This window comes from Salvelinus sp. IW2-2015, linkage group LG30 (genome assembly GCF_002910315.2).
Source record: "Salvelinus sp. IW2-2015 linkage group LG30, ASM291031v2, whole genome shotgun sequence".
Lineage (NCBI taxonomy): Eukaryota > Metazoa > Chordata > Actinopteri > Salmoniformes > Salmonidae > Salvelinus > Salvelinus sp. IW2-2015.
The window spans coordinates 22,113,986-22,141,428 of NC_036869.1; the positions used below are offsets into that span (position 1 = coordinate 22,113,986).

A 27,443-nucleotide genomic window follows, 5' to 3' on the forward strand; every position below is an offset into this window, starting at 1 on the left:
ACATCTCAAGACATCAGTCAGGAAGTTAAAGCTTGGTCGCAAATGGGTCTTCCAAATGGACAATGACCCCAAGCATACTTCCACAGTTGTGGCAAAATGGCTTAAGGACAACAAAGTCAAGGTATTAAAGTGGCCATCACAAAACCCTGACCTCAACCCTACAGAAAAGTTGTGGACAGAACTGAAAAATCATGTATGAGCAAGGAGGCCTACAAACCTGACTAAGTTACACCAGCTCTGTCAGGAGGAATGGGCCAAAATCCATCTAGCTTATTGTGGGAAGCTTGTTGAAGGCTACCCGAAACGTTTGACCCAAGTTTATCAATTGAAAGGCAATGCTACCAAATACTAATTGAGTGCATGTAAACTTCTGACCCACTGGGAATGTGATGAAAGAAATAAAAGCTGAAATAAATCCCTCTACTATTATTCTGACATTTCACATTCTTAAAATAAAGTGGTGATCCTAACTGACCTAWAACAGGGATTTTTTACTGGGATTAAATGTCAGGAATTGCGAAAAACTGAGTTTTTAAATGTATTTGGCTAAGGTGTATGTAAACTTCCGAYTTCAAMTGTAAGTCCAAAAATGGATGTAGCATCTAGCTCCTTTAAATTGATCAAAAGTGTGCGAGTTTGAACATGTGTTCATTAGGCCTATGGAATTTTTWTATCAGCATGAATTAGATTGAGCAATAAAAGCCCCACTTTTATTCCATAGGCTGGGATCCGCATTATGCAGCTTTTGCAAGAAAGTATTTTTCACTGGCTGTCCAATGGTTTCAAAAACAATGATTGATAGGCAGGCAGCTTAAACTTCTTGAATTCAACCATTATTGGGTTCAATACACATGTAGCTTTGTGAACAGCCATCCACAACAACCACAATCCAAATAGCTAAATGAGAGAGCAGCGGTGTTGATTCACATCAATGCGCTATGTAGATATTAATAAGTGATATCCGTATTGCCGTAGACTGCAGCCGTGGCCAAAGGTTTTGAGAATGACACAAATATTACTTTCCACAAAGTTTGCTGCTTCAGTGTCTTTAGAGATTTTTGTCAGATGTTACTATGGAATACTGAAGTATAATTACAAGCATTTCATAAGCGTCAAAGGCTTTTATTGACAATTACATGAAGTTGATACAAAGAGTCAATATTTGCAGTGTTGACCCTTCTTTTTCAAGACCTCTGCAATCTGCCCTGGCATGCTGTCAATTAACTTCTAGGCCACATCCTGACTGATGGCAGCCCATTCTTGCATAATCAATGCTTGGAGTTTGTCAGAATTTGTGGGGTTTTGTTTCTCCACCTGCCTCTTGAGGATTGATTACAAGTTCTCAATGGGATTAAGGTCTGGGGAGTTTCCTGGCCATGGACCCAAAATAGTGATGTTTTGTTCCCCGAGCCACTTAGTTATCACTTTTGCCTTATGGCAAGGTGCTCCATCATGCTGGAAAAGGCATTGTTTGTCACCAAACTGTTCCTGGATGGTTGGGAGAAGTTGCTCTCGGAGGATGTGTTGGTACCATTCTTTATTCATGGCTGTGTTCTTAGGCAAAATTGTGAGTGAGCCCACTCCCTTGGCTGAGAGAAGCAACCCCACACATGAATGGTCTCAGGATGGTTTACTGTTGGCATGACACAGGACTGATGGAAGCACTCACCTTGTCTTCTCCGGACAAGCTTTATTCTGGATGCCCCAAACAATCGGAAAGGGGATTCATCAGAGAAAATGACTTTACCCCAGTACTCAGCAGTCCAATCCCTGTACMTTTTGCAGAATATCAGTCTGTCCCTGATGTTTTTCTTGGAGAGAAGTGGCTTCTTTGCTGCCCTTCTTGACACCAGGCCATCCTCCAAAAGTCTTCGCCTCACTGTGCGTGCAGATGCACTCACACCTGCCTGCTGCCATTCCTGAGYAAGCTCTGTACTGGTGGTGCCCCGATCCCAAAGCTGAATCAACTTTAGGAGACAGTCCTGGCGCTTGCTGGACTTTGTTGGGCGCCCTGAAGCCTTCTTCACAACAATTTAACCGCTCTCCTTGAAGTTCTTGAAGATCCGATAAATGGTTGATTTAGGTRCAATCTTACTGGCAGCAATATCCTTGCCTGTGAAGCCCTTTTTGTGCAAAGCAATGATGATGGCACGTGTTTCCTTGCAGGTAACCATAGTTGACAGAGAAAGAACAATAATTCCAAGCACTACTCTCCTTTTGAAGCTTCCAGTCTGTTATTYGAACTCAATCAGCATGACAGAGTGATCTTCAGCCTTGTCCTCGTCAACACTCACACCTGTGTTAACGAGAGAATCACTGACATGATGTYAGCTGKTCCTTTTGTGGCAGGGCTGAAATGCAGTGGAAATGTTTTTTRAGGATTCAGTTCATTTGTATGGCAAAGATGGACTTTGCAATTAATTTCAATTAATCTGTTCACTCTTCATAACATTCTGGAGTATATGCAAATTTCCATCATATAAACTGAGGCAGCAGACTTTGTGAAAATGTATATTTGTGTCAATCTCAAAACTTTTGGCCACGACTGTACACCACTGCTGTCATCCTTACCTCCAAGCGATTATTCAAGAATGTCCACACGCAGGAACGCCCCAAATTGTGGGCCGCAATTGCACCCTTCTTGGATGCCTCCCTGTCATGAGCCAGGTGCCCCTTTCAAAGCCCACTGCGAAGTCAGCTCAAAACAAAAGTGAAGTTGGCTAAATTAAGCATGATGTCAGATCTCCCCAAGGAGATGTAGGTGTGGAGTCAGGCGCAGGAGAAACAAGTTCCAAAGAAAAAGGGCGTTTTATTTAACTAGCTCAAAAAACAACAGGAACGCCGGACTACAGCAATAGCCACGAAAACCCCACTCAGACACAGTCTAGGGAAAAACACCTATAAAACATGAGCTAATAAAAACGAAACCCAAACTCACTGACAGTTCAAACGAAAACAATCCCGCACAAAACCCCAAAGGAAATGTCTAATTAAATACCCCCCCAATTAACCAAAATGAAACCAGGTGAAACACAAAACAGACATAACCAAAAGAAAAGGAAAAAGGATCGGTGGCAGCTAGTAGACCGGAGACGACGACCGCCGAGCGCCACCCGAACAGGGAGGAGCCACCTTCGGTGGAAGTCGTGACACATGAAGAGTAATGAGTATGATTCTGTGTTTACTTGTCACATGCAAAAGTGATTGCTTAAAAAAAAGCTTGAAATGCCATCTCAATTAAAAATAGATTGACCGAGTGGCACAGAGTACTGTTTGATTTGAGAAGGTCGCTCCTCCCTCACCGTCTTTGCTTGTTCACGTCATGGGCCATAGATGGTGCACCATGGCTCAGGTTAATAGAACTCCCTCAGCGACGGGTTTCTTGCTTTCTTGAAAGGTAGGCTTAGTAGAGTTGCCAAAAACYGGATGCATCAGGTTTTCAGGGATACAGCTAATTCAACCTAGCTTCATTTTCCACTGAAAACCAAATAGGTTTCCACAGCCACAAAGTAAAAATTGTCTATATYGTAACAATKAATTAAAACTAAAATGAKCTTTTTKATCTTTWTTTAAGGTTAGGGTTARGCATATGGTAAGCAGTGTGGTTAGGGTTAAAATAACATTTTAAGAATATTTATAAATAGACTGGGTTTATTACTTACCTGATAGCTACTTTAGGTTACTTCAGAGAGGAAGAGGTGAAGCAAGAGGTTTTACTCCGCCCAAAATCTTTCCACGAACATAACCCCACGAAGTAAGACATTTTTGTTTGGAGCTTAATGAGTGTTGAATTTGGTCAACAAAAAATATAATTGCCAATTTTGTATTTGAGACTTATTTGATCGAATTTATGTTTTGTAATGTTTAGGTTGTTACAAATGCACTGATATAAGTGGATGCACGTGTCATTTCGGAATCTCGCCCAAAAACCCTTTGAAATCAGAGTTGTGCCTGTTGTCATAGAGATAGATAGACGACTCATCACCATTTTAAAGTAGTCAACTGGGTGGCGATTCCTATGAGTTGGGAGCAATCAGACAATGAAGAAGGAGAAAATGTACTACTTTAAAATGGAGATCGCCTCAATGGCACTGCCCATGCTGTCACAGACGCTAAAATGGCACTGAGACAAAGATTTTTATTTTTCCGTTATTTTACCAGGTAAGTTGACTGAGAACACATTCTCATTTACAGCAACGACCTGGGGAATAGTTACAGGGGAGAAATGAATGAGCCAATTGTAAACTKGGGATTATTAGGTGACCRTGATGGTTTGAGGGCCAGATTGGGAATTTAGCCAGGACACCAGGGTTAACACCCCTACTCTTACAATAAGTGCCATGGGATCTTTAATGACCTCAGGGAGTCAGGACACCCGTTTAACGTCCCACCCGAAAGACAGCACCCTACACAGGGCAGTGTCCCCAATCCCTGCCCTGGGGCATTGGGATATTTTTTAGACCAGAGGAAAGAGTGCTTCCTACTGGCCCTCCAACACCATTTCCAGCAGCATCTGGTCTCCCATCCAGGGACTGACCAGGACCAACCCTGCTTAGCTTCAGAAGCAAGATGAGTCCTCTATCTCAATGGCATGTTGTTCACAAACGTATCTGCCCTCTCATTAGCTAGAATGGTTCCTCCCGCCTGCCTTCCATCTTTGAGGACATGTATTTCCATTTTTAGAGCAGTCACTCGAATTTCTTGTCCATATAATAGACAATATTCGGTTACCGGTCAACTCTGAAAGSCTGTGTATTGCAGTTGCTGCGCTCCTCATATTTTTGGCCTGGTCATCTATTCCTACAGTGCAATTGGTATGGATAACACAATTGTGTTTGCGGAGACAGAAAGTCCATTCACATCACGTGCTATATAGAGCAGTATTAATGCGCAGGCGTCAGTCGGTATTTGAAACCCCATGCAGCTTTGCTTAGAAATAGCTGTGCTGAAAATACTACAGAATAGGTCTTCTGTCTTCAATAATGATATACAGCCTATGCAGGTGTGGATACAATTTGAGCAACCATTGGCATAATTAGTCTAAATGTGTGACGTGCGCTGTTATCGTGTTGTGCTCGAGGTCTGCACCTGTTCACTAGGATACTGAAACCCGCGGTGAGTGTTTTGTATGCGTAGGGAAACATCACTTTGTTTTGACATTTTAAACCCTTTTACTTGCRTTAACTACATGGCGCGTTATTTCTACCGAATATTTACAGTGAAGGCTGGTTTAGCAGTTACTAGGAGTTATGCCATCTAGACCCGTGAACGGCTTTGTTCAGACCAGTGATATTCGGTGAAGAAGGCACGAAGCTATAGCCAAGTCATAGTGTGCAGTTCCAACTGCGATGTTCGGCCAGTCACCTCACGTTCTTGGAGGCATCTTGTGGATTCAGAATCCAATGAGAGGTATGTTTGGTGGGCTCATATCCTATGGTAATGCAACCCTTCTCTGTGTCAGGTGGGATGAGAATTATTGTGGACAGGTTGCTGACATCATGATCATCCATTTCTACCATACACTAATGCTACCATCATTTTCGATACGAACCAGTCTCTCCTGTTCCACTTCTCCCGTGAAAATGTAACTTGGTTTAGTGTCATCAACACCGACCATTTAATCACAATTTTGAAATGCTACGTTTGTTACTATTTAAGCTGATAACATTACACACAGACTGTGTCATCATGTGTATCATTCATGTGTTGTCCTGGGTCACCTCCGCATCTCCTGGGATATTTTATGGAGAGGTGAGGAATGAAGTCTAAACTCCTATTTGGCTGGTATGACCAGACTGCACACTCAGGACTATTCAACATGCCTATGCTTTTAAATCTTGTAAATCCATTTTACATTCTCAAGGACCACCTACACTGTGGTACGTTTTGCTATATTTGCAGATAGATTATGCCTTCGTCTGCAGAAATGATTGACACTGCAATAATTAATTGCTTTGCAGATATTGTGTGTAGACATGTGAAGTGCACATCAGAGGCATTTCTAATCTTCACACAAGGTCAGGTCTTATCCTGCTAAAGCTGCCCAAACATCCTTTTAATGCACTGGAGATTACGTTTGTATATTTCTTACACAGAATGTTCAGCTTTTACGCACTTTTAGTGAGGATGCCCCTATATCTAGAAAACATTGTAATTATCACTAATACCATATAGGGCCTATGTACATAGATACAAAACGTAGCTTGGTCCTACTCTCTAACCTGCAAACATGTCCTGTAATGAATAAAAATTACATGTAGGCTGGTCTGTGATGAGTCCTCACTGTGCTAGTATGAGTTTAAACAACCTGGATTCAGGGGTAGACGTAACATAGTAATTGTAAATCTGGGACACTCCAATTAGTATGATATGTTACATTTCATATGGTATGTATTAATTTGTGGATGTCCATCATTCGTTTTGTATGATATGTTACATTTACATTTAAGTCATTTAGCAGACGCTCTTATCCAGAGCGACTTACAATTTGGATTACGAGTTGCAATTTGTACGATATGGGTTACGAGTTGCTATTTGTTGTGGCTAATGTTAGCTAGGCTAGGGTTTAAGGTTAGGGTTAGGTTAAGSGGAAGGGTTAGCTAAAAAGTAGCTAAAAACTAGTAAGTTGTCTGTGATGAGTTTCGAATAGGTTGCTAGACGTTCGCGTTATACGTCCACCCCGACCAACCATACTACTTTCGTTTTTAGCCTTAAGTAACCTTCTGTTTTATGTACAGAGCTGTCTGCTCAAGAGGAAGCTTCTTACTGTAACCAGTGCCTGCAATCTGGTTCCGGTTATTAATCAACCTATCAGGGTGTTTACAAACACTACAGGAACAAGATCATCCACATGTATCGATCACATTTTTACTAATACTGTAGAACTTTGTTCTAAAGCTGTATCTGTACCCATTGGATGCAGTGATCACAATATAGTGGCTATATCCAGGAAAGCCAAAGTTCCAACAGCTGGGCCTAAAATAGTGTATAAGAGATCATACAAAATATTTTGCTGTGACTTATGTGGATGATGTAAAAAATATTTGTTGGTCTGATGTGATTTAATGAGGAGCATCCAGACGCTGCACTTGATGAATTTATGAAATTGCTTCTTCCAATTATTGGTTAACATGCACGTGTTGAGAAACTGACTGTTAGAACTCCATGGATTGATGAGGAATTGAAAAACGGTATGGTTGAAAGAGATGGGAGGGAAAAGGAGTGGCTAATAAGTCTGGCTGTACGTTTGACTGGCTTACTTACTGCAAATTGAGAAATGATGTGACTAAACTCAACAAAAAGAAGAAACAACTTTATTATAAAGCCAAGATCAATGAATTAATGGGGAAAAAATGTTGGCGTACTTTAAATGAAATTATGGGCAGAAAGACTAATTCAACTCCATTTTTCATCGAATCAGATGGCTGATTCATCACAAAACATTTGATGTTGCCAATTATTTTTATGATTATTTAACTTCTTGGAACTATAGGGGGTGCTGTTCCGCATTAGCATATTTTGGTCTCCAAATTAAACTGCCTCGTGCTAAATTCTTGATGTAATATAAATGCATATTTATTTTTTAATTGGATAGAAAACACTTTCTAGTTTCTATAGCCGTTGGAATTTTGTTCCTGAGTGGTACGAAACTATATCTACAGCACTTTTCATGACAGGGGTCAGATTTCAGAAATTTTTACCCTGATCTGGAGTCTGTTTTTAAGGTGACAGTGAATGCTATGAAGAAACCACACTGCCTACGTCTTCCTCTGGGTGTCTGTACGTCATCACGTTTTGAATGGAATCGATTGCACAATCACGCCACTATAAAGAACAAAACGTAGAGGTACCTCCTTTCTCGCGCGCGCCTGAAGCGTGAAGGACATCGGACTTGCCTCATTCCAAATCGTTGTCTAACCAGCAATATTTTTCTGGTCATGTTTTTACTCGTTATAGTTGTTAAAAACATCATAATGTAGTTAATTTGAACCGTTTTATAGCAATTTATATCCGTTTAGTGCGATTCTGAGGAATTTCTTTGTCGTGCACTTTCTAGCTTTGGGAACGTTTCGGGGTCTCGGTCGTGTTTAGTGGACATTTCGAAGGACAGAGGACATCTATGACCAAAAGAAGATTACAACATAGAAAGGATACATTGCCCAAGAATCTGATGGAAGAACAGCTCAAAGTAAGCAATATTTAATATGATAAATCGTTGTTCTGTCGAAATATTTTAAACGCATATTTCGCCATTTTGTTTGTTCGCGTCACTTGGCGACCCTGTATTGAAAAGTAAGGATAATTTTAAAAATGTAAGTCAGCGGTTCATTAAGAACTAATTTGTCTTTCGATTCCTGTCAACCCTGTATTTTTTAGTCAAGTATATGATTAGCTTTCAATTAAACTAGATCACTCTGAAGATGACGTCAGACATTTTGAGGCTTGATTCCTAGTATTTTCATTGGTGTAACACGGTTTTGTATGGCTAAATATGCACATTTTCGAACAAACTGTATATGTATGTTGTAAAATGATGTTACAGGAGTGTCATCAAGAATTCTGAGAAGGTTAGTGAAAAATTAATATATTTTTGGCGGTGATTACGTTATAGCGCTCTTTGGCTGGAATCGATGTCTGGTAACGTTTTCCAATGTGGTATGCTAACTTATCGTTATTGTGTTTTCGCTGTAAAACGCTTAGAAAATCTGAAATATTGTCTGGAATCACAAGATCTGGGTCTTTCCATTGCTATGCTTGGTCTATTCTTATGAAATGTTTTATTAAGAGTAAATTGGTCATACACGTTGCTCTCTATAGTAACTAGTCGTCTTGTGATGGTCGGTGCAATTGTAAACTGTGATTTCTACCTGAAATATGCACTTTTTTCTAACAAAACCTATCCTATACCATAAATATGTTATCAGACTGTCATCTGAAGAGGTTTTTTCTTGGTTAGTGGCTATCAATATCTTAGTTTAGCCGAATTGGTGATAGCACCTGAAGTAGTAAGAAACTGATGGAGTTAGAAAAGTGGTGTATTTTGCTAACGTGTTTAGCTAATAGATTTACATATTTTGTCTTCCTGTAAAACATTTTAAAAATCTGAAATGGTGGCTTTATTCACAAGATCTGTATCTTTCATCTGGTGTCTTGGACTTGTGATTTAATGATATTTAGATGCTACTATCTACTTGTGAAGCTATGCTAGCTATGCTATCAGTGTGTGGGGGGGTGGGGGGTGATCCCGGACCCGGGTAGAGGCTCGTTAGAGGTTATTGGCAACTTAGGCAGGAAATTCCCACGACACACGTGAGCTATTATATTCATGCATAAGAAAAGCAGTGCAAGTTTGGATTTTGTAAAGTTAGGTGGGAAAATTATTGTTAACGATCAATAATGACAAACCTCCTGGCATTGACAACTTAGATGGAAAGCTACTGAGGATGGAAGTGACTCTGTAGCCACTCCTATCTGTCATATTTAATCTGAGCCTAGAGGAAAGTCTTTGTCCTCAGGCCTGGAGGGAATTCAAAATAATTCTGCTACCCAAGAGTGGTAAAGCGGCCTTTACTGGTTCTAACAGCAGACCTATAAGCTTGCTGCCAGCTCTTAGCAAACTGTTGGAAAAAATAGTTTGACCAAATACAATGCTATTTCTCTGTAAAGAAATTAACAGACTTTCAGCACGCTTATAGAGAAGGGCTCTCAACATGTACTGCACTGACACATATGACTGTGATTGGTTGAAAGAAATTGATAATAAGAAGATGTGTGGGAGCTGTACTTTTAGATATCAGTGCAGCCTTTGATATTATTGACCATAACTGTTGTTGAAAAAAATGTGTTGTGGCTTTTCAAACTCAGCTCTGAATCCATGATATGGTAATCTATCTAACTGAACTCAAAGGGTTTTCTTTAATGGAAGTGTCTCTAATGTCAAACATGTAAGTGTGGTGTACCGCAGGGCGCTTTCTAGGCCCTCTATTCTGTTCTATTTTAACAATGACCTGCCACTGGCATTAAACAAAGCATGTGTGTCCATGTATGCTGATGATTCAACCATATACGCATCAGCAACCACAGCCAATGAAGTCACTGAAACCCTTAACATAGAGTTGCAGTCTGTTTTGGAATGGGTGGCCAGTAATAAACTGGTCCTGAACATTTTCTAAAACTAACAGCATTGGATTTGGTACAAATCATTCCATAAGTGCTAGACCTCAGCTGAATCTGGTAATGAATGGTGTGGCTGTTGAACAAGTTGAGGAGACTAAATTACTTGGCGTTACCTTAGATTGTAAACTGTCATGGTCAAAACATATAGATTCAATGGTTTTAAAGATGGGGAGAGGTCTGTCCGTAATAAAGAGATGCTCTGCTTTTTTTTGACACCACACTCCAAAAAGCAAGTTCAGCAGGCTCTAGTTTTGTTTAATCTTGATTATTGTGTGGTCCAGTGCGGCAAAGAAATACCTAGTTAAGCTGCAGCTGGACCAGAACAGAGCGGCATGTTTTGCTCTTAATTGTAATCAGAGGGTTGATATAAATACTATGCATGCCAGTCTCTCTTGGCTAAGAGTTGACTGTCTATCACTTCTTCTTTTTTTATAAGAAACATTGTGTGGAAAATCCCAAATTGTTTGCATAGTCAACTTACACACCTCTGACACACACACTTATCCCACCAGACATGCCACCAGGGGTCTTTTCATAGTCCCCAAATCCAGAACAAATTCCCAAAAATGTACAGTATTATATAGAGCCCTTATTGCATGGAACTTCCTTCCATCTCATATTGCTCAAATAAACAGCAAAACTGGTCTCAAAAAGCAGATGAAGCAACACCTCGCAGCACAACGCCTCTCCCCTATGTGACCTAGATAGTTTGTGTATGCATTGATATGTAGGCTACGTGTGCCTTTAAAAAAAATGTATGTAGTTCTGGCCTTGAGCTGTTCTTGTCTAATGATGTTCTGTATTATTTTTTTTGTGTGGACCCCAAGAAGAGTAGCTGCTGCTTTTGCAACAGCTAATGGGGATCCTAATAAAATACCAGATGTAACAAATCATACTAAATTTGAGTGTCCTGGATTTACATCTACTATGTTATATATATGTGTGTGTCTATGAAACCAGGCTGGTTTAAAAAAAAAACAGTAGCATCCTTATGTTGGTGTTGCACCTTGGTACCAATGTGATGTAGCCTGGTTCCAGATGTTTGTGCTGTCATGTCAACTCATTGTCATGTTTGATGTGAAGAAGTTTTGAGTAAAATGGTGATTCTGCAATGTTACAGTACGAACAGCTACCAACTCTTAGACGGTGAATGCAGGGCAGGTACCGTATTAATCATGTATAACATGTGAGACAATTATTAGCTGTTTGAAAATGCAGTTTTTCGAGGGACCTTGGTTTATCATTTAAATATTTAATCTCTCTGGGATATGTGGGACGCTAGCATCCCACCGGCCTACATCCAGTGAAAATGCAGAGCGCCAAATTCAAATAAATTACTATCAAAATTTAACTTTCATTAAATCACACATGCAATACACCAAATTTAAAGCTACACTTGTTGTGAATCCAGCCAATATGTCCGATTTCAAAAAGGCTTTACGGCGAAAGCAAACGATGCTATTATCTGAGGACAGCACCCCAGTAAACAAACACAGACAATCCTATTTCAACCCTCCAGGCGCGACACAAAACGCAGAAATAAAGATATAATTCATGCCTTACCTTTGACGAGCTTCTTCTGTTAGCACTCCAATATGTCCAATAAACATCACAAATGGTCCTTTTGTTTGATTAATTCCGTCTATATATATATATCCAAAATGTCCATTTGGCGCGTTTGATCCAGAAAAACACCAGTTCCAACTTTCGCAACGTGACTACAAAATATCTCATAAGTTACCTGTAAGCTTTGTCCAAACATTTCAAACTACTTTTGTAATACAACTTTTGGTATTTTTTTTAACGTAAATAATCGATCAAATATAAGACGGTATTAACTGTGTTCAATACCGGAGGAAAACAAAGTGGAGCTAGCTTTCAGGTCACGCGCCTCTAACAAAGAGTACACTTCCCTCGAGCCTCATTCTGAACAGTGCTACTACTTCATTTCTCAAACATTCCTCAACCAATTTCAAAAGACTGACATCCAGTGGAAGCGATAGGAACTGCAAGAAGGTCCCTTAGAAATCTGGATTCCCAATGAAACCCCATTGAAAAGTGACCTCAAAGAAAAAAATGTCTGAATGGTTTGTCCTCGGGGTTTCGCCTGCCAAATAAGTTCTGTTATACTCACAGACATGATTCAAACTGTTTTAGAAACTTCAGAGTGTTTTCTATCCAAATCTACTAATAATATGCATGTCTTAGCTTCTGGGCCTGAGTAGCAGGCAGTTTACTTTGGACATCCTTTTCATCCGGACGTGAAAATACTGCCACCTATCCCAGAGAAGTTAAGTCATGAATTTATATTTTGTTTAATTTATTCATTATTTTATACAAAACAAAATATAGCGACATTTCCTGTACAGTAGTGCATAACCCGCAAGTGATAAAGCACAGCATTACTTCAACTGCTTGATCTCCAGTCGAGACACCTTGATCTTAGTTATTTAGTCGCATTAAATGTATTCTAGCAGACTCCCAGTCTAAAATGCTAGGAATGGTGAGGTGATGTTATTGCTGTGAGTGAAGATCCTGTGGTGAAGCAGGAATATACTGGCTTGGAGATGAGGTATATCATGACCGTCTGAGACAGTTATGAATCACATACACACTCGAAAGGCAAATTACATCTTGTTCGTGAGAGAGCCTACGGGCGGACACCCTACCTCCCTCAATCTACACACACGTACACATCCTTGATAAAAGACCAGTGCCATTAAAAATTTGCACTGAGTTCCACTGTTGTGCTTGATGATGGCTCTATGCGATGAAGCCCAACTTATCACTGCACTGAGAAACATAGAGGACGTAGAGGACATAATTCTCGTTAAGTTGTCTGTGATATCATAACTGGTGTCGTTTCATGACAAATGATACGTACACAGTCATGGCATAATGTCCCGTTGCATGATCTACTGTATGACAGTGGATGCTTATCTTGCACATACTGACATAAGTTGTTATGACTGCTTATGTCATCTGTTGCATAATACTTGGGACACTGTGAACAGCTTTGTGGCTGAGGGTTCCAGTGAACTGTTCCAGAACATTGCTTTAGCCTACAATTGGATGCCCTGGCCTATCCATCTGACCAATGCTCTCAAACTTTGGCCGAGCCAAACCATTCCCTTCAGTCTGGCCTCTATCTCTGCTCAGCCTCGCTAATGCACCCTACACCGACCCTCCTCACTGTGCATCAGGGTTCGCACAAGAGGCTTAAAGTACTTGAATTTGGCACCCTGAAATCCAAGTACTGGAATACCTTGAAAATCAGACCAGTTTCTCAAGTTGGTACTTGAATTTAAATGTCGAGGAGAACAGAAAATGATCAAATATGAAAAATATTAGAAACGTTTGATCTTGCAAATTCATTTCCAGGCAGACTACCAAGTCTTATTTCCTCATGTGTTTCGTGCTCTGGTTGCCAGGCGAACTCGCTCATTCCACCCACACTGCCACTCAGCCAGGCAGGTACAGAACTGACTGATTATGCGCCGCCAAACGTCACACCGATCGCTAAAATACTGGGCAAATGTAGATTCAATCTTCCCTGACAGGATATTGATGTTTATGAATGGGTGAACCTCTGCACACGACCATAGGCCGAGAGGTGAAACGAACTACCTCAGCCCAGATCTACAGTGGCAAGTATCAGGGGGAATTTTTAAACATCCCTCGACTCCTGCCATGTCAACAGACATCCCCCAAACCAAAAAAAAAACCTGACTCTCGGAGAATGAGTGTACAACTGGTAAATTGTTGCTGATATTTCAGTCAAATGTCTCGCTAGCTAGGTAACTCGAGGGCTCTGGCTATTAGCTAGATAACTAGATGGATGACATTCGACACTAACATTGGACAGAACCTGACCTCAACAGGAGCAGTTGACTGACATTAAGCTAGCTATAATCAAAAGATGGGCTACTATAAGTTCTCATAACAAAATACATGTTCTTTATAGAGATTAGTGAGCCAGACGGTGGCGAGTCAGGCTGCAATGAAGGATGCAAAGGGGAGAGGGAGAGGAAGTGTTGAAGCAAGCAGGGAGAGAGTATTACAGTGGTTCCCAAACTTGGGTTCCGGGACCAATGTGGGGTCCTCTAAAATGTATAGTTTCCCCTGAGAGAATCTTCAACCTTGTCAAACACATGAATAACTTGTTTCTCTTCAAATGGGTAAGGAATACATTTTAGAGTCCTCAAGGCCTTTTTACACTGTCAGAATTCACTTTCATGTAATGTGTTGGGACAGCCTGTTGGACCAAATATTTTGTGAAATATAAAGACCATTTTAACACAATTTAATATTATCATGTACTCTGAACAAAATATAAATGCAACATGCAAAAGATTTTACTGAGTTACAGGTTATATAAGGAAATCAGTCAACATCATCAGTACTGACTTACCACTCATGTATTAAGTAAATGAGTAGTGAAACACTTATTGAGTAGCAGTTGTAAGGTAGTGATGAACAGTAAATTTGTTGGTTATTTTCACGAGCTTGTGGCGATGTACTGCCATCCGGTGGCGTCTAGAAACACTTGCATAATAGGAACTATTACAAATTTGATGATCTTTAAATAAATATTAGTGCTAGAAAAAGTATTGGAAAGTCTTTGAATTTGACTTGCCACTGTCTGTATGAACCCTGGTGCAGCCATTCAGAACCCTAAATATAATCCCTCAGTTCCACCGGCCTGGAGCCCTGGCGACAGTGAGGCCTGTCAGCCCAGGGAAAGAGGCTGGCTACACTTCAACGAGAAACCTAACAGGCTATTTGTTGTGGTTCAACACTAGCCGCTTTCACTTAGTTTACCCAGGGAATTCCAAGATGGCTTAGCAGTTCAGACGTCATTTCTGTTTCGTATTGTCGTGTCCTTTATATATATATATTTACACCTTTCTTCGCATATCTTTTATATATTTTATTATCCAAGAACTCAACTACAAAAGCTTTCCTGCAAAAGCTCTCCTGCAACCCGCTTCACCAATTACAAAAAAGTATTATTTACCTCAAATCTGAAAATCCACCGTGGAAGCTAGCCAGGGGCTAATTCAGAAGCTAGCCAGAAAGCTAACCAGAAGCTATCCGATAGCTAGCCAGAAGCTAATCTGTAGCTGCCCAGAAATTAGCCGGTCTGCTGGCTAGCGTTGGTGTTTCAGCTGCCCACGTTTTGTGGTCATCAGCTATTCCTTTAGCTCGATAACTACCCGGGCCAACTTTTTTTTGTGCAAAACGCGACTCGGACCGGAGCATTCCGGGACTTTTTTTTTTTTCTCTCAGTTTCCCCGGATTTCAGCCGCAGGCTTGGCATTTGCAAGCTAGCTAGCTCAAACCGTGTACTATTGGCTTACGTCGATCCCGGAGCAAACTCAAATCATTCCGGAGCTAGCCAGCTGAAGGATTCCATCAGCCATTTCCTGGGCTACAGTCACCTATCCGGACCCGTTTTTTTTTTTTTTTTTTTTTTTTTTTGTTGCTGCGCAGATACGGAGCCCCACCGGGGCCTTCACGACTGAACTGCCGACGTTATCTGCCCGAGGGGGGTTATCCAACTGGCACCTCCGTCCCGACGTTACCTGAAACGCTCATCTGGGGCCCGCTAACGTTAGCTGTCTTAATCGGCTGCTATCTGAATAGTATATCGGACAATTATTATTATTATTTTATTTTAAAAAATTTTTTTCTTGGGTCACTATATCTATTTTGCCAATTTGGATTGATCCCCTCTACCACACGGAACCCCACTAACCTACCGACGGAAACGCACGAGGTTTCACAAATAGACTTCCATACTATGCTATCTTGCTACCGAAGCCATCTACCCGCGCCAGCTGTCTGGATCGCCGTTGACCCAACCAACCTCTAACTCACTGGACCCCTTATTGATCACTCGATTAAGCATGCCTCTCCTTTAATGTAAATATGCCTTGTCCATTGCTGTTTCTGGTTAGTGTTTATTGGCTTATTTCACTGTAGAGCCCCTCTAGCCTGCTCACTATACACATATCCAACCTCACAGTTCCACCACCCACAATATGCGATGACATCACCTGGTTTTCAATGATGTTTCTAGAGACAATATCTCCATACATCACTCAATACCTAGGTTTCACCTCCACTGTATTCCACATCCACCATACTTTGTCTGTACATTATCCTTAAGCTATTTTATCGCCCCCAGAAACTTCCTTTTACTCTCTGCTCTAGAATTCTAGACGACCAATTCTCATACTTTTAGCCGTACCCTTATCCTACTCCTCCTCTGTTCCTCTGGTGATGTAAGAGGTGAATCCAGGCCCTGCAGTACCTAGCTCCACTCCTATTCCCAGGCGCTCTCTTTTGATGACTTCTGTAACCGTAATAGCTTTGGCTTCATGCATGTTAACATTAGAAGCCTCCTCCCTAAGTTTGTTTTGTTCACTGCTTTAGCACACTCTGCCAACCCGGATGTTTTAGCCGTGTCTGGAATCCTGGCTTAGAAAGACCACCAAAAATTCTGACATTTCATCCCAACACAAGATTTTCAGACAAGATAGAACGGCCAAAGGGGGCGGTGTTGCAATCTATTGCAAAGATTGCCTGCAAGAGTTCTGTTTTACTATCCAGGTCTGTTCCCAAACAATTTGAACTTCACTTTTAAAATCCACCTCTCTAAAAACAAGTCTCTCACCGTTGCCGCCTGCTATAGACCACCCTCTGCCCCCAGCTGTGCTCTGGACACTATGTGAACTGATTGCCCCCCATCTATCTTCAGAGCTCGTGCTGCTAGGCGACCTAAATTTTAACATGCTTAACCCCCCCAGCCACCCTACAATCTAAGCTTGATGCACTCAATCTCACACAAATTATCAATGAACCTACCAGGTACCACCCCAATTCCGTAAACACGGGTACCCTCATAGATATCATCCTAACAAACTTGCCCTCCAAATACACCTCTGCTGTTTTCAACCAAGATCTCAGCGATCACTGCCTCATCCCTGCATCCGTAATGGGTCAGCGGTCAAACGACCTCCACTCATCACTGTCAACGCTCCCTGAAACACTTCAGCGAGCAGGCCTTTCTAATCGACCTGGCCGAGGTATCCTGGAAGGATATTGATCTCTCCCGTCATAGAGGATGCCTGGACATTTTTTAAAAATGCCTTCCTCACCATCTTGAATAAGCATGCCCCATTCAAGAAATTTAGAACCAGGAACAGATATATAGCCCTTGGTTTCTCCTGACCTGACTGCCCTTAACCAACAGAAAAAACATCCTATGGCGTTCTGCATTAGCATCGAACAGCCCCCGTGATATGCAACTTTTCAGGGAAGCTAGAAACCAGTATACACAGGAAGTTAGAAAAGCCAAGGCTAGCTTTTTCAAGCAGAAATTTGCTTCCGCAACACAAATTCAAAAAAAGTTCTGGGACACTGTAAAGTCCATGGAAGATAAGAACACCTCCTCCCAGCTTCCAACTGCTCTGAAGATAGGAAACACTGTCCACCACCGACAAATCCACTATAATTGGGAATTTCAATAAGCATTTTTTCTACGGCTGGCCATGCTTCCACCTGGCTACCCCTACCCCGGACAACAGCACTGCCCCCCCCTCTGCTACTCGCCCAAGACTTCCCCATTTATCTTTTTCTCCCAAATACAGTCAGCTGATGTTCTAAAAGAGCTGCAAAATCTGGACCCTTACAAATCAGCCGGGCTAGATAATCTGGACCCTTTCTTTCTAAAACTATTTGCTGAAATTGTTGCCACCCCTATTACTAGCCTTTTCAACCTCTCTTTCGTGTCGTCTGAGATTCCCAAAGATTGTAAAGCAGCTGCGGTTATCCCCCTCTTCAAAGGGGGGACACTCTTGACCCTAACAGCTACAGACCTATATCTATCCTACCCTGCCTTCTAAGGTCTTCGAAAGCCAAGTCAACAAACAGATTACCGACCATTTCGAATCCCACCATACCTTCTCCGCTATGCAATCTGGTTTCAGAGCTGGTCATGGGTGCACCTCAGCCACGCTCAAGGTCATAAACGATATCTTAACCGCCATCGATAGGAAACAATACTGTGCAGCCGTATTCATTGACCTGGCCAAGGCTTTTGACTCTGTCAATCACCACATCCTCATCGGCAGACTCGACAGCCTTGGTTTCTCTAATGATTGCCTCGCCTGGTTCACCAACTACTAACTGATCGAGTTAGTGTGTCAAATCGGAGGGTCTGTTGTCCGGGCCTCTGGCAGTCTCCATGGGGGTGCCACAGGGTTCAATCTTGGACCGACTCTCTTCTCTGTATACATCAATGATGTCGCTCTTGCTGCTGGTGATTCTCTGATCCACCTCTACGCAGACGACACTATTCTGTATACTTCTGGCCCTTCTTTGACACTGTGTTAAACACCCTCCAGGCGAGCTTCAATGCCATACAACTCTCCTTCCGTGGCCTCCAACTGCTCTTAAATGCAAGTAAAACTAAATGCATGCTCTTCAACCGATCGCTGCCTGCACCTGCCCGCCTGTCCAACATCACTACTCTGGACGGCTCTGACTTAGATAATGTGGACAACTACAAATACCTAGGTGTCTGGTTAACTGTAAACCTCCTTCCATTCCGACTCACATCAAACATCTCCAATCCAAAGTTAAATCTAGAATTGGCTTCCTATTCCGCAACAAAGCATCCTTCACTCATGCTGCCAAACATACCCTTGTAAAACTGACCATCCTACCAATCCTCGACTTCGGTGATGTCATTTACAAAATAGCCTCCAAAACCTACTCAATAAATTGGACAGTCTATCACAGTCCATCCGTTTTGTCACCAAAGCCCCATATACTACCCACCACTGCGACCTGTACACTCGTGGCTGGCCCTCGCTTCATATCTCGTCCCGAAACCCACTGGTTCCAGGTCATCTACAGACCCTGCTAGGTAAAGTCCCCCCTATCTCAGCTCGCTGGTCACCATAGCAACACCTACCTGTAGCACGCGCTCCAGCAGGTTTAATCTCTCTGGTCACCCCCAAAACCAATTTCTCCTTTGGCCGCCTCTCCTTCCAGTTCTCTGCTGCCAATGACTGGAACGAACTACAAAAATCTCTGAAACTGGGAAACACTATCTCCCTCACTAGCTTTAAGCACCAGCTGTCAGAGCAGCTCATAGATTACTGCACCTGTACATAGCCCATCTAATAATTAGCCAAACAACTACCTCTTTACCTACTGTATTTATTATTTATTTTGCTCCTTTGCACCCATTATTTCTGTCTCTACTTTGCGCTTTCTTCCACTGCAAACCAACCATTCCAGTGTTTTTATTTTTTATTTTACTTGCTGTGTTGTATTTACTTCGCCACCATGGCCTTTTTTATTTTTTATTTATTTTAATACATATATTTGTTTGCCTTCACCTCCCTTATCTCACCTCACTTGCTCACATTGTATATAGACTTATTTTTTTTTCACTGTATCTTTGACTATATGTTTGTTTTACTCCATGTGTAACTATGTGTTGTTGTATGTGTCGAACTGCTTTGCTTTATCTTGGCCAGGTCGCAATTGTAAATGAGAACGTGTTCTCAATTTGCCTACCTGGTTAAATAAAGGTTAAATAAAAAAATAAAAATAGTGCAAAAACCCACAGTATACGGAGAAAACACTAACAGCACCTACGTGATATCTTACAAAACCTATTAAAAAAAAGCTGTGGTTGTCAGTGCTACACAAGAATATGAAAGTTTGTAGCTGAGATTCAATTTATTTGGTTTTGTAGACGTTCAGTAGCCATATGTAGTACATGATACGATGACGCCGAAGAGAAAGGCTGACGTTTTACATGCTCTTAACCAACTGTGCTATTTCGTTTAATTTTTTGTGTGTTTGTATCTTTTGTACATATTGTTGCAGCAACTGTCTCTTATGACCGAAAATAACTTTTGGACATCAGAACAGTTGATTACTCGCCTCGAACTGGAAGAAGCTTTTTCCTTTAACGAGTCCGACGAGAAGGATATACTGCTTTCCCGGGGACAGGCCCAAATCCCCGTCATTTGTGTGAAGAAAAGACTGAGGAAAAGGGGGCACAGGTTGGGCTGCCTTTTGAGAATCCGTAGGTGAGCGAGGAAACTCACACTGCCATCTGTTCTACTGGCTAACGTGCAATCATTGGAAAATACAATGGATCTACAAATTAAGATTATCCTACCAACGGGACATTTAAAAACGGTAATTCTATATTATCCGTGTCGTGGCTGAACGACGACACGGATAATATAGAACTGGCGGGATTTTCCATGCACCGGCAGAACAGAAAAGCTACGTCTGGTAAGACGAGGGTTGGGGGTGTCTATTTGCCAATAATAGCTGGTGCGCAATGTCTAATATGAAATAAGTCTCGAGGTATTGCTTGCCTGGCTACCTTTTTGATAAGCTGTAGACCCCACAATCTACCAAGAGTTCGCATCTATATCAGTCGTAGCCGTCTATTTACCACCACAGACCGATGCTGGCACTAAGACCGCACTCAACCAACTCTATAAGGTCATAAGCAAACAGAAAAATGCTCATCCAGAAGCGCCTCCTAGTGGCCGGAGACTTTAATGCAGGCGTACTTATATCAGTTTTACTAAATTTTTACCAGCATGTCACATGTGCAACCAGAGGAGAAAACAAATCTAGACCACCTTTACTCCACACACAGAGACGCATAAAAAGCTCTCCCCTGCCCTCAACTTGGCAAATCTAGTCTACAGGACTGTTTTGCTAGCACAGACTGGAATGTGTTGCGGGATTCATCCAATGGCATTGAGGAGTATACCACCTCAGTCATCTGCTTCATCAATTAGTGCATCGACGATGTCGTCCGTGACCGTACGTACATATCCCAACCAGAAGCCATGGATTACAGGCAACATCCGCATTGCACGAGAGCACCAGCTGTTCTGAGCAAGACATTTAAACAGGTCAACATTCACAAAGCCGCGGGGCCAGATGGATTACCAGGATGTATTCACTGACATTTTCAACCTCTCCCTAACCGAATCTGTAATACCTACATGTTTCAAACAGACCACCATTGTCCCTGTGCCCAAGGAAAGGAAGGTAACCTGCCTGAATGATTACCGCCCCGTAGCACTCAAGTCGGTAGCCATGAAGTGCGTTGAAAGGCTGGTCATGGCTCACATCAACAGCATCCTCCCGGATACACTAGACCCACTCCAATTCGCATACCGCCCCAACAGATCCACAGAGGATGCAATCGCACTCCACACTGCCCTTTCCCACCTGGACAACAACCTCTTCCCTCAATGTGAGCAAGACGAAGGATCTGATCATGGACTACAGGAAAAGGCCCCCATTAACATCAACAGGCAGTAGTGGAGCGGGTCGAGAGTCTCAAGTTCCTTGGTGTCCACATCACCAATACTATCATGGTCCAAACACACTAAGACAGTTGTGACGAGGGCACGACAAAACCTTTTCCCCCTCGGGAGACTGAAAAGATTTGGCATGGATCCCCAGATCCTCAAAGTTCTACAGCTGCACCAGCGAGAACATCCTGACCGGTTGCATCACCGCCTGGTATGGCAACTGCTCGGCATCTGACCGTAAGGCACTACAGAGGGTAGTGCATACGGCCCAGTACATCACTGGGGCCAAGCTTCCTGCCATCCAGGACCTATATAATAACCGGTGTCAGAGGAAAGCCCATAAAATTGTCAGACTCCAGTTACCCAAGTCATAGACTGTTTTAGTTTTTTTTCCTCTCTGCTACCGCACGGCAAGCGGTACCGTAGTCTAGGACCAAAAGGCTCCTTAAACCCTTTACAATGAAGATCTGTGAAGTTATTTGGATTTTTACTAATTATCTTTGAAAGACAGGGTCCTGAAAAAGGGATGCTTCTTTTTTTGCAAAGGACAAGTGTATAAACGGGTTAATGTCAAGCCCTACATGTTTTTTCAAAAGTCTCATGGATTGTAGGCCTACATTGAACAACACACATTTGCTGCTACTGTAGGCTGAATGATAGCTGTTCTATTTCCATGTTAAAATATTATGGGATGCATTTTTCACCATTGTTTTTGATGGTAGGCCACTCTGACAGGCCTACATTATCATTATGATCAAACAGCCACAGTAGCCGATTTGGCCACTTAAAGCGGGTACAGCCTCAGTGTTCAACGTTAAAGCGCATTTTTCAAATCGTTCAAGTTTGCGCTCAGCAGACCTGACATTTGCTCAGTGCCAACGAGGGAACATTGCCTTCCACCATACCCCGTTCAAAGGCACGGGGTCTTGCCAATTCACCCTCTGAATGACACATACATAATCCATGTCTCAAGGTTTCAAAATCCTTCTTAAACCTGTCTCCTCCCCTTCATCTATACTGATTTTGAAGTGGATTTAATAAGCGTAATCAATAAGGGATCATAGCTTTCCCCTCGATTCACCTGGTCAGTCTGTCATGGAAAGAGAATGATTTCTTAATGTTTTGTACACGCTGTGTATATGACCCAGTAAACGAATAGTTTGTATTCCAACTCAGGTGCTCCATCATGCATAAAAGTTAATTCCTTACCAATACATTTTGCTGACAGTACCTCACCTCACGCGAAAGATGTCATGGCACAAAAAATATATATTTATGCAAAAATTCTGCAAATAAGTCTGACTTCCTCTGACCGTTCCCGATTTGTGCCCACAGTTATATCAATGACTTTGAAGCCGCGGAAGTGAGACTATTTCAATCACTCCGCAGAATGGGGCTCAGTGAACATGGTTATCCAGAGCTGTGACAAAGCAGAAGTACACAGTAGGTTGACTCGATGGCTACGTCCCAAATGGCACCCTAATCTCATTATAGTGCACTACCTTTGACCAGGGCTCATGAGACTGGTCAAGACTAGTGCACTATAAAGGGAATAGGGTGCCATTTTGGACATGTTCTTTATTCAAAGGAGATGGGAATCATATTCATGACAAAAATAGGTCTTATAGATTTCTAAAGGTGGAAGACATAATTGGCAAATGGCACCCAAGAAAGTCCTACTTTCTTACGTTGTTACGTTCCCCAGTTTCTGTGTTGTAGTTTGTATTTGAGTGTGTTTCAGGAGATGGCTTCCTGAATTCTCCCCAAGCAGCTGATTGGTCAGCCCCATTGATGATTGGAGTTGACCCCGCCCCCTCGTCAAGTTGCAGCTGTATCCGATTAGACTCCTTCTGAAGCTATATAAAAGCCAGTGTTCTGTTCAGAAGAGATTTGCTGAGAGAGGAGGCTGATGGCTGAGGGTGATATACTGTGTTGGTTGTTCTCAGAGGGAGATGATTAGTGTGTCCTGTATTGGTTGAGTGAGAGCTGATTGGTTATGTCTTTTGTGTGTCAATAGCAGTGTTTTGATTATTGAAATTGTTTGGATAATTCAGTTTCATTTGTTCCCAGGGGGGAAGGGGAAGGCACCTAGGGAGTGCTTAGGCAAGAGGCCCGCGGGCATACATATACCCGTAGTATATCACTGTCTAGGCACACTAGGTAAGACCTGGGCGGACCACCCCCTGTATTTTGGTTAGCGCACCAGGTGGTGTTAAGTAGTGGGTAGGCAGGTAAGGTAGGAGAGGGGGCTTTGATATTTACTTTCTTTGCTTTGGTTCCGTCCAGCCCCTTTTCCCCATATTACCGTGTGAAGGAATAAATTCCTAGTAAACGGTACAATTCTCTGCCTTTTTGTCATCCTTACTCGCACCAACAGTCCATACCTCTTTTCACTTCATGGGGAGTTGAGTTGTAGCAGGGTGTTGCGTTCCCTCTTCTTAGAGGCGTGCGTAACATACGTTTCTTTACCCCCTAGTATTTTCACACAGTTTTGCGCTATATTCAAACTGTTTGTTACATTGTATTTCCCCCCCACCCCATTTGGTCTGGTTGAGTTGACAAAAGTCCTAAACAAAGCCACGTGCCCATGAAAATGTTTTTATTAGACAAACATGCTCAAGTTAAATCAATTTATGATGATCAGGAAGTGTCACTTGTGTCCAAATATTACTTTCACTTTGTTCTTCCAACAACATGTGGGAGAAAAGAGCGCAATAGCCACTGACTGTGACGTGAATAGCCTATAGCCCCCGTCTCCCCTAATCTGCATCGGATGCGCTGCTACTCACAAAGTTTCAGAGCTCAAGTTATGATACCGTTTTGTATTATATCAAATGCTCGCAGTCCAACAACCAATAATAATGCATGACTGTTTGGTCGGGACTGCGTTTTCACCTGCAGCGAACCATCCCCGGTACGAATTGAACCGAGCCCACCCTTTTCGAGCGAACCGTGGTGCTTTGTTTGAGTGAGCTCCCGAGTGTGGATAGTATTCACACCAGTCCAAACGAACTAAGGGGGTAAATGCACCAGAGTTCGGAAAAACCACACTCTCTTAGTGAATTGATTATTGTGACAGACGGCTAAAAAAAATGTTTTTCTGATGTTACAGTACACATGGGACACCACAGCAGTTACGTGCTCTCAGTGCCCTGCATCAATTGCATATTTATCAGGTCTAAAATTAGACTGCGTTACATCATCCTTGTATCGCTGTGTGTGAATCTGCGTCAGTTAAAAAAAGGATGCCTTCCAATTTAAATCGAATCCACATCAGTGATTGGGAGTTACACAAGCTTAGTGGGAGGAATAGGAGGTTCTCTAATCAGTGACTGACTAAATATTGGCTGCTCTGTGAATATGAAGACCATCTTTGTTAAACCATAATGAATCTGGCATGATATCTTATTCATCCTAACTGCTTTTATTGACTGCAATATGGCTGAAGAGATTAGTGATGTTGTAATCAAATCAAAAAATGTAATCAAACTGTCACATGCGCCAAATACAACAAGTGTAGACCTTACCGTGAAATGCTTACTTACAAGCCCTTAACCAACCGTGCTGTTCAAGAAGAGTTAAGAAAATATTTACCAAATAAACAAAAGTAAAAAAATATCAATAACGAGGCTATATACAGGGCGTACTGGTTAGAGGTAGACCGATTTAATCGGTATGGCCGATTTTAATTAGGGCCGATTTCATGGTTTCATAACAATCAGCATTTTTGGACACTGACTATGGCCGATTACATTGCAATCCACGAGCAGACTGCGTGGCAGGCTGACCACCTGTTACGCGAGTGCAGCCAGGAGCCAAGGTAAGTTGCTAGCTAGCATTAAACTTATCTTATAAAAAAACAATCTTAACATAACTAGTGATTAACTACACATGGTTGATGATATTACTAGTTTAACTAGCTTGTCCTGTGTTGAATATAATCAATGCGGTGCCTGTTAATTTATCATCAAATCGTAGCCTACTTCGCCAAACGGGTGATTTTAACAAAAGCGCATTCACGAAAAAAGCACTATCATTGCTCCAATGTACCTAAGCATAAACGTCACTGCCTTTCTTAAAATCAATACACAAGTATATATTTTTTAAACTTGCATATTTCGTTAAAATAAATTCATGTTAGCAGGCAATATTAACTAGGGAAATTGTGTCACTTCTCTTGCGTTCCAGTGCAAGCAGAGTCCGGGTATATGCAACAGTTTGGGCCGCCTGGCTCGTTGCGAACTGTGTTTCTTCCTAACAAAGACCGTAATTAAATTTGCCATAATTTTACATAATTATGACATAACATTGAAGGTTGTGCAATAGAACAGCAATATTTAGACTTAGGGTTGCCACCCGTTCGATAAAATACGGAACGGTTCCGTATTTCACTGAAAGAATAAACGTTTTGTTTTCAAAATGATAGTTTCCGGATTCTCTAGGATAGGGGGCAGCATTTTCACGTTTGGATGAAAAGCATACCCAAATTCAACTGCCAGCTACTCATCCCCAGAAGATAAGATATGCATATTATTAGTAGATTTGGATAGAAAACACTCTGAAGTTTCTAAAACTGTTTGAATCATGTCTGTGAGTATAACAGAACTTATTTAACAGGCGAAACCCCTGAGGTCACTCTTTTCAATAGGGTTTCATTGGGAATACAGATTTCTAATTGACCTTCTTGCAGTTCCTACCGCTTCCACTGGATGTCAACAGTCTTTTGAAATTGGTTGAGGTTTTTTCCTTTGTGTAATGAAGAAGTACGGCCATCTTGAACGAGGGTCGCTGGAAGTGTACTGTTAGAGGCGCATAACCAGAAAGCCAGCTAGAGTTTGTTTTAATACTGTATTGAACACAGTTCATCCTGTCTTAAATTTTATCGATTATTTACGTAAAAAAAGACCTGAAGTTGTATTACAAAAGTAGTTTGAAATGTTTTGGCAAAGTTTACAGGTAACTTTTGAGATTTTGTAGTCACGTTGCACAAGTTGGAACCGGATCAAACGCGCCAAATAAATGTACATTTTGGTTATCGACGGAATTAATCGAACAAAAGGACCATTTGTGATGTTTATGGGACATATTGGAGTGCCAACAACAGAAGCTCAGAAGCATGTAAGGCATTAATTATATTTTTATTTCTGCGTTTTGGGTTGAAATATGCTTCTCTCTCTTTGTTTACTCTGTTGCTATCCTCAGATAATAGCAGGCTTTTCGGCGAAAGCAAACGATATTTGAATTCTGACATGTTGGCTGGATTCACAACAAGTTTAGCTTTAATTTGGTGTCTTTCATGTGTTATTTAATGAAAGTTAGATTTTTATAGTAATTTATTTGAATTTGGCGCTCTGCATTTTCTCTGGCTTTTGGCCAAGTGAGACAGTAGCGTCCCACATATCCCAGTGAAGTTAATGACCAGGGGCTCGTATTTCTGTTTATTTTATTATATTATAATTTAAGTCTGATTTGATAGAGCAGTCTGACTGAGCGGTGGTAGGCAGCAGCAGGCTCGTAAGCATTCATTCAAACAGCACTTTCCTGCGTTTGCCAGCAGCTCTTCGCAATACTTGAAACACAGCGCTGTTTATGACGTCAAGCCTATCAACTCCCGAGATTAGGCTGGCAATACTATAGTGCCTATAAGAACATCCAATAGTCAAAGGTAAATTAAATACAAATGGTATAGAGAGAAATAGTCCTATAATAACTACAACCTAAAACTTCTTAACTGGGAATATTGAAGACTCATGTTAAAAGGAACCACCAGCTTTCATATGTTCTCATGTTCTGAGCAAGGAACTTTAACGTTAGCTTTTTTACATGGCACATATTGCACTTATACTTTCTCCTCCAACACTGTGTTTTTGCATTATTTAAACCAAATTGAACAGG

General features: G+C 41.7%; 2 protein-coding genes across 5 annotated transcripts in view; one reads left to right on the plus strand and one right to left on the minus strand.

Annotated features, from left to right (window-relative positions):
* The first annotated feature begins 4,908 nt into the window (after window positions 1-4,908).
* LOC111954708 (sterile alpha motif domain-containing protein 12-like) overlaps window positions 4,909-27,443 on the plus strand; it is a 132,608-nt gene continuing 110,073 nt past the window's right edge. The window contains exons 1-2 of one of the 4 annotated variants that reach the window (XM_070436014.1): window positions 4,909-5,409; window positions 8,057-8,188. Coding sequence is in view for 2 of the 4 variants with exons in the window: in XM_023974595.2 (XP_023830363.1) it covers window positions 5,349-5,409 (61 nt within the window). In the remaining 2 variants the exon portion in view is untranslated. The remainder of the gene's footprint in view (window positions 5,410-8,056; window positions 8,189-27,443) is intronic. The other 3 variants (XM_023974595.2, XM_023974594.2, XM_070436015.1) reach the window with 3 other exon arrangements.
* aard (alanine and arginine rich domain containing protein) overlaps window positions 24,308-27,443 on the minus strand; it is a 348,357-nt gene continuing 345,221 nt past the window's right edge. The window contains exon 3 of the transcript XR_011474405.1: window positions 24,308-24,332. The gene's annotated coding sequence lies outside the window, so the exon portion shown is untranslated. The remainder of the gene's footprint in view (window positions 24,333-27,443) is intronic.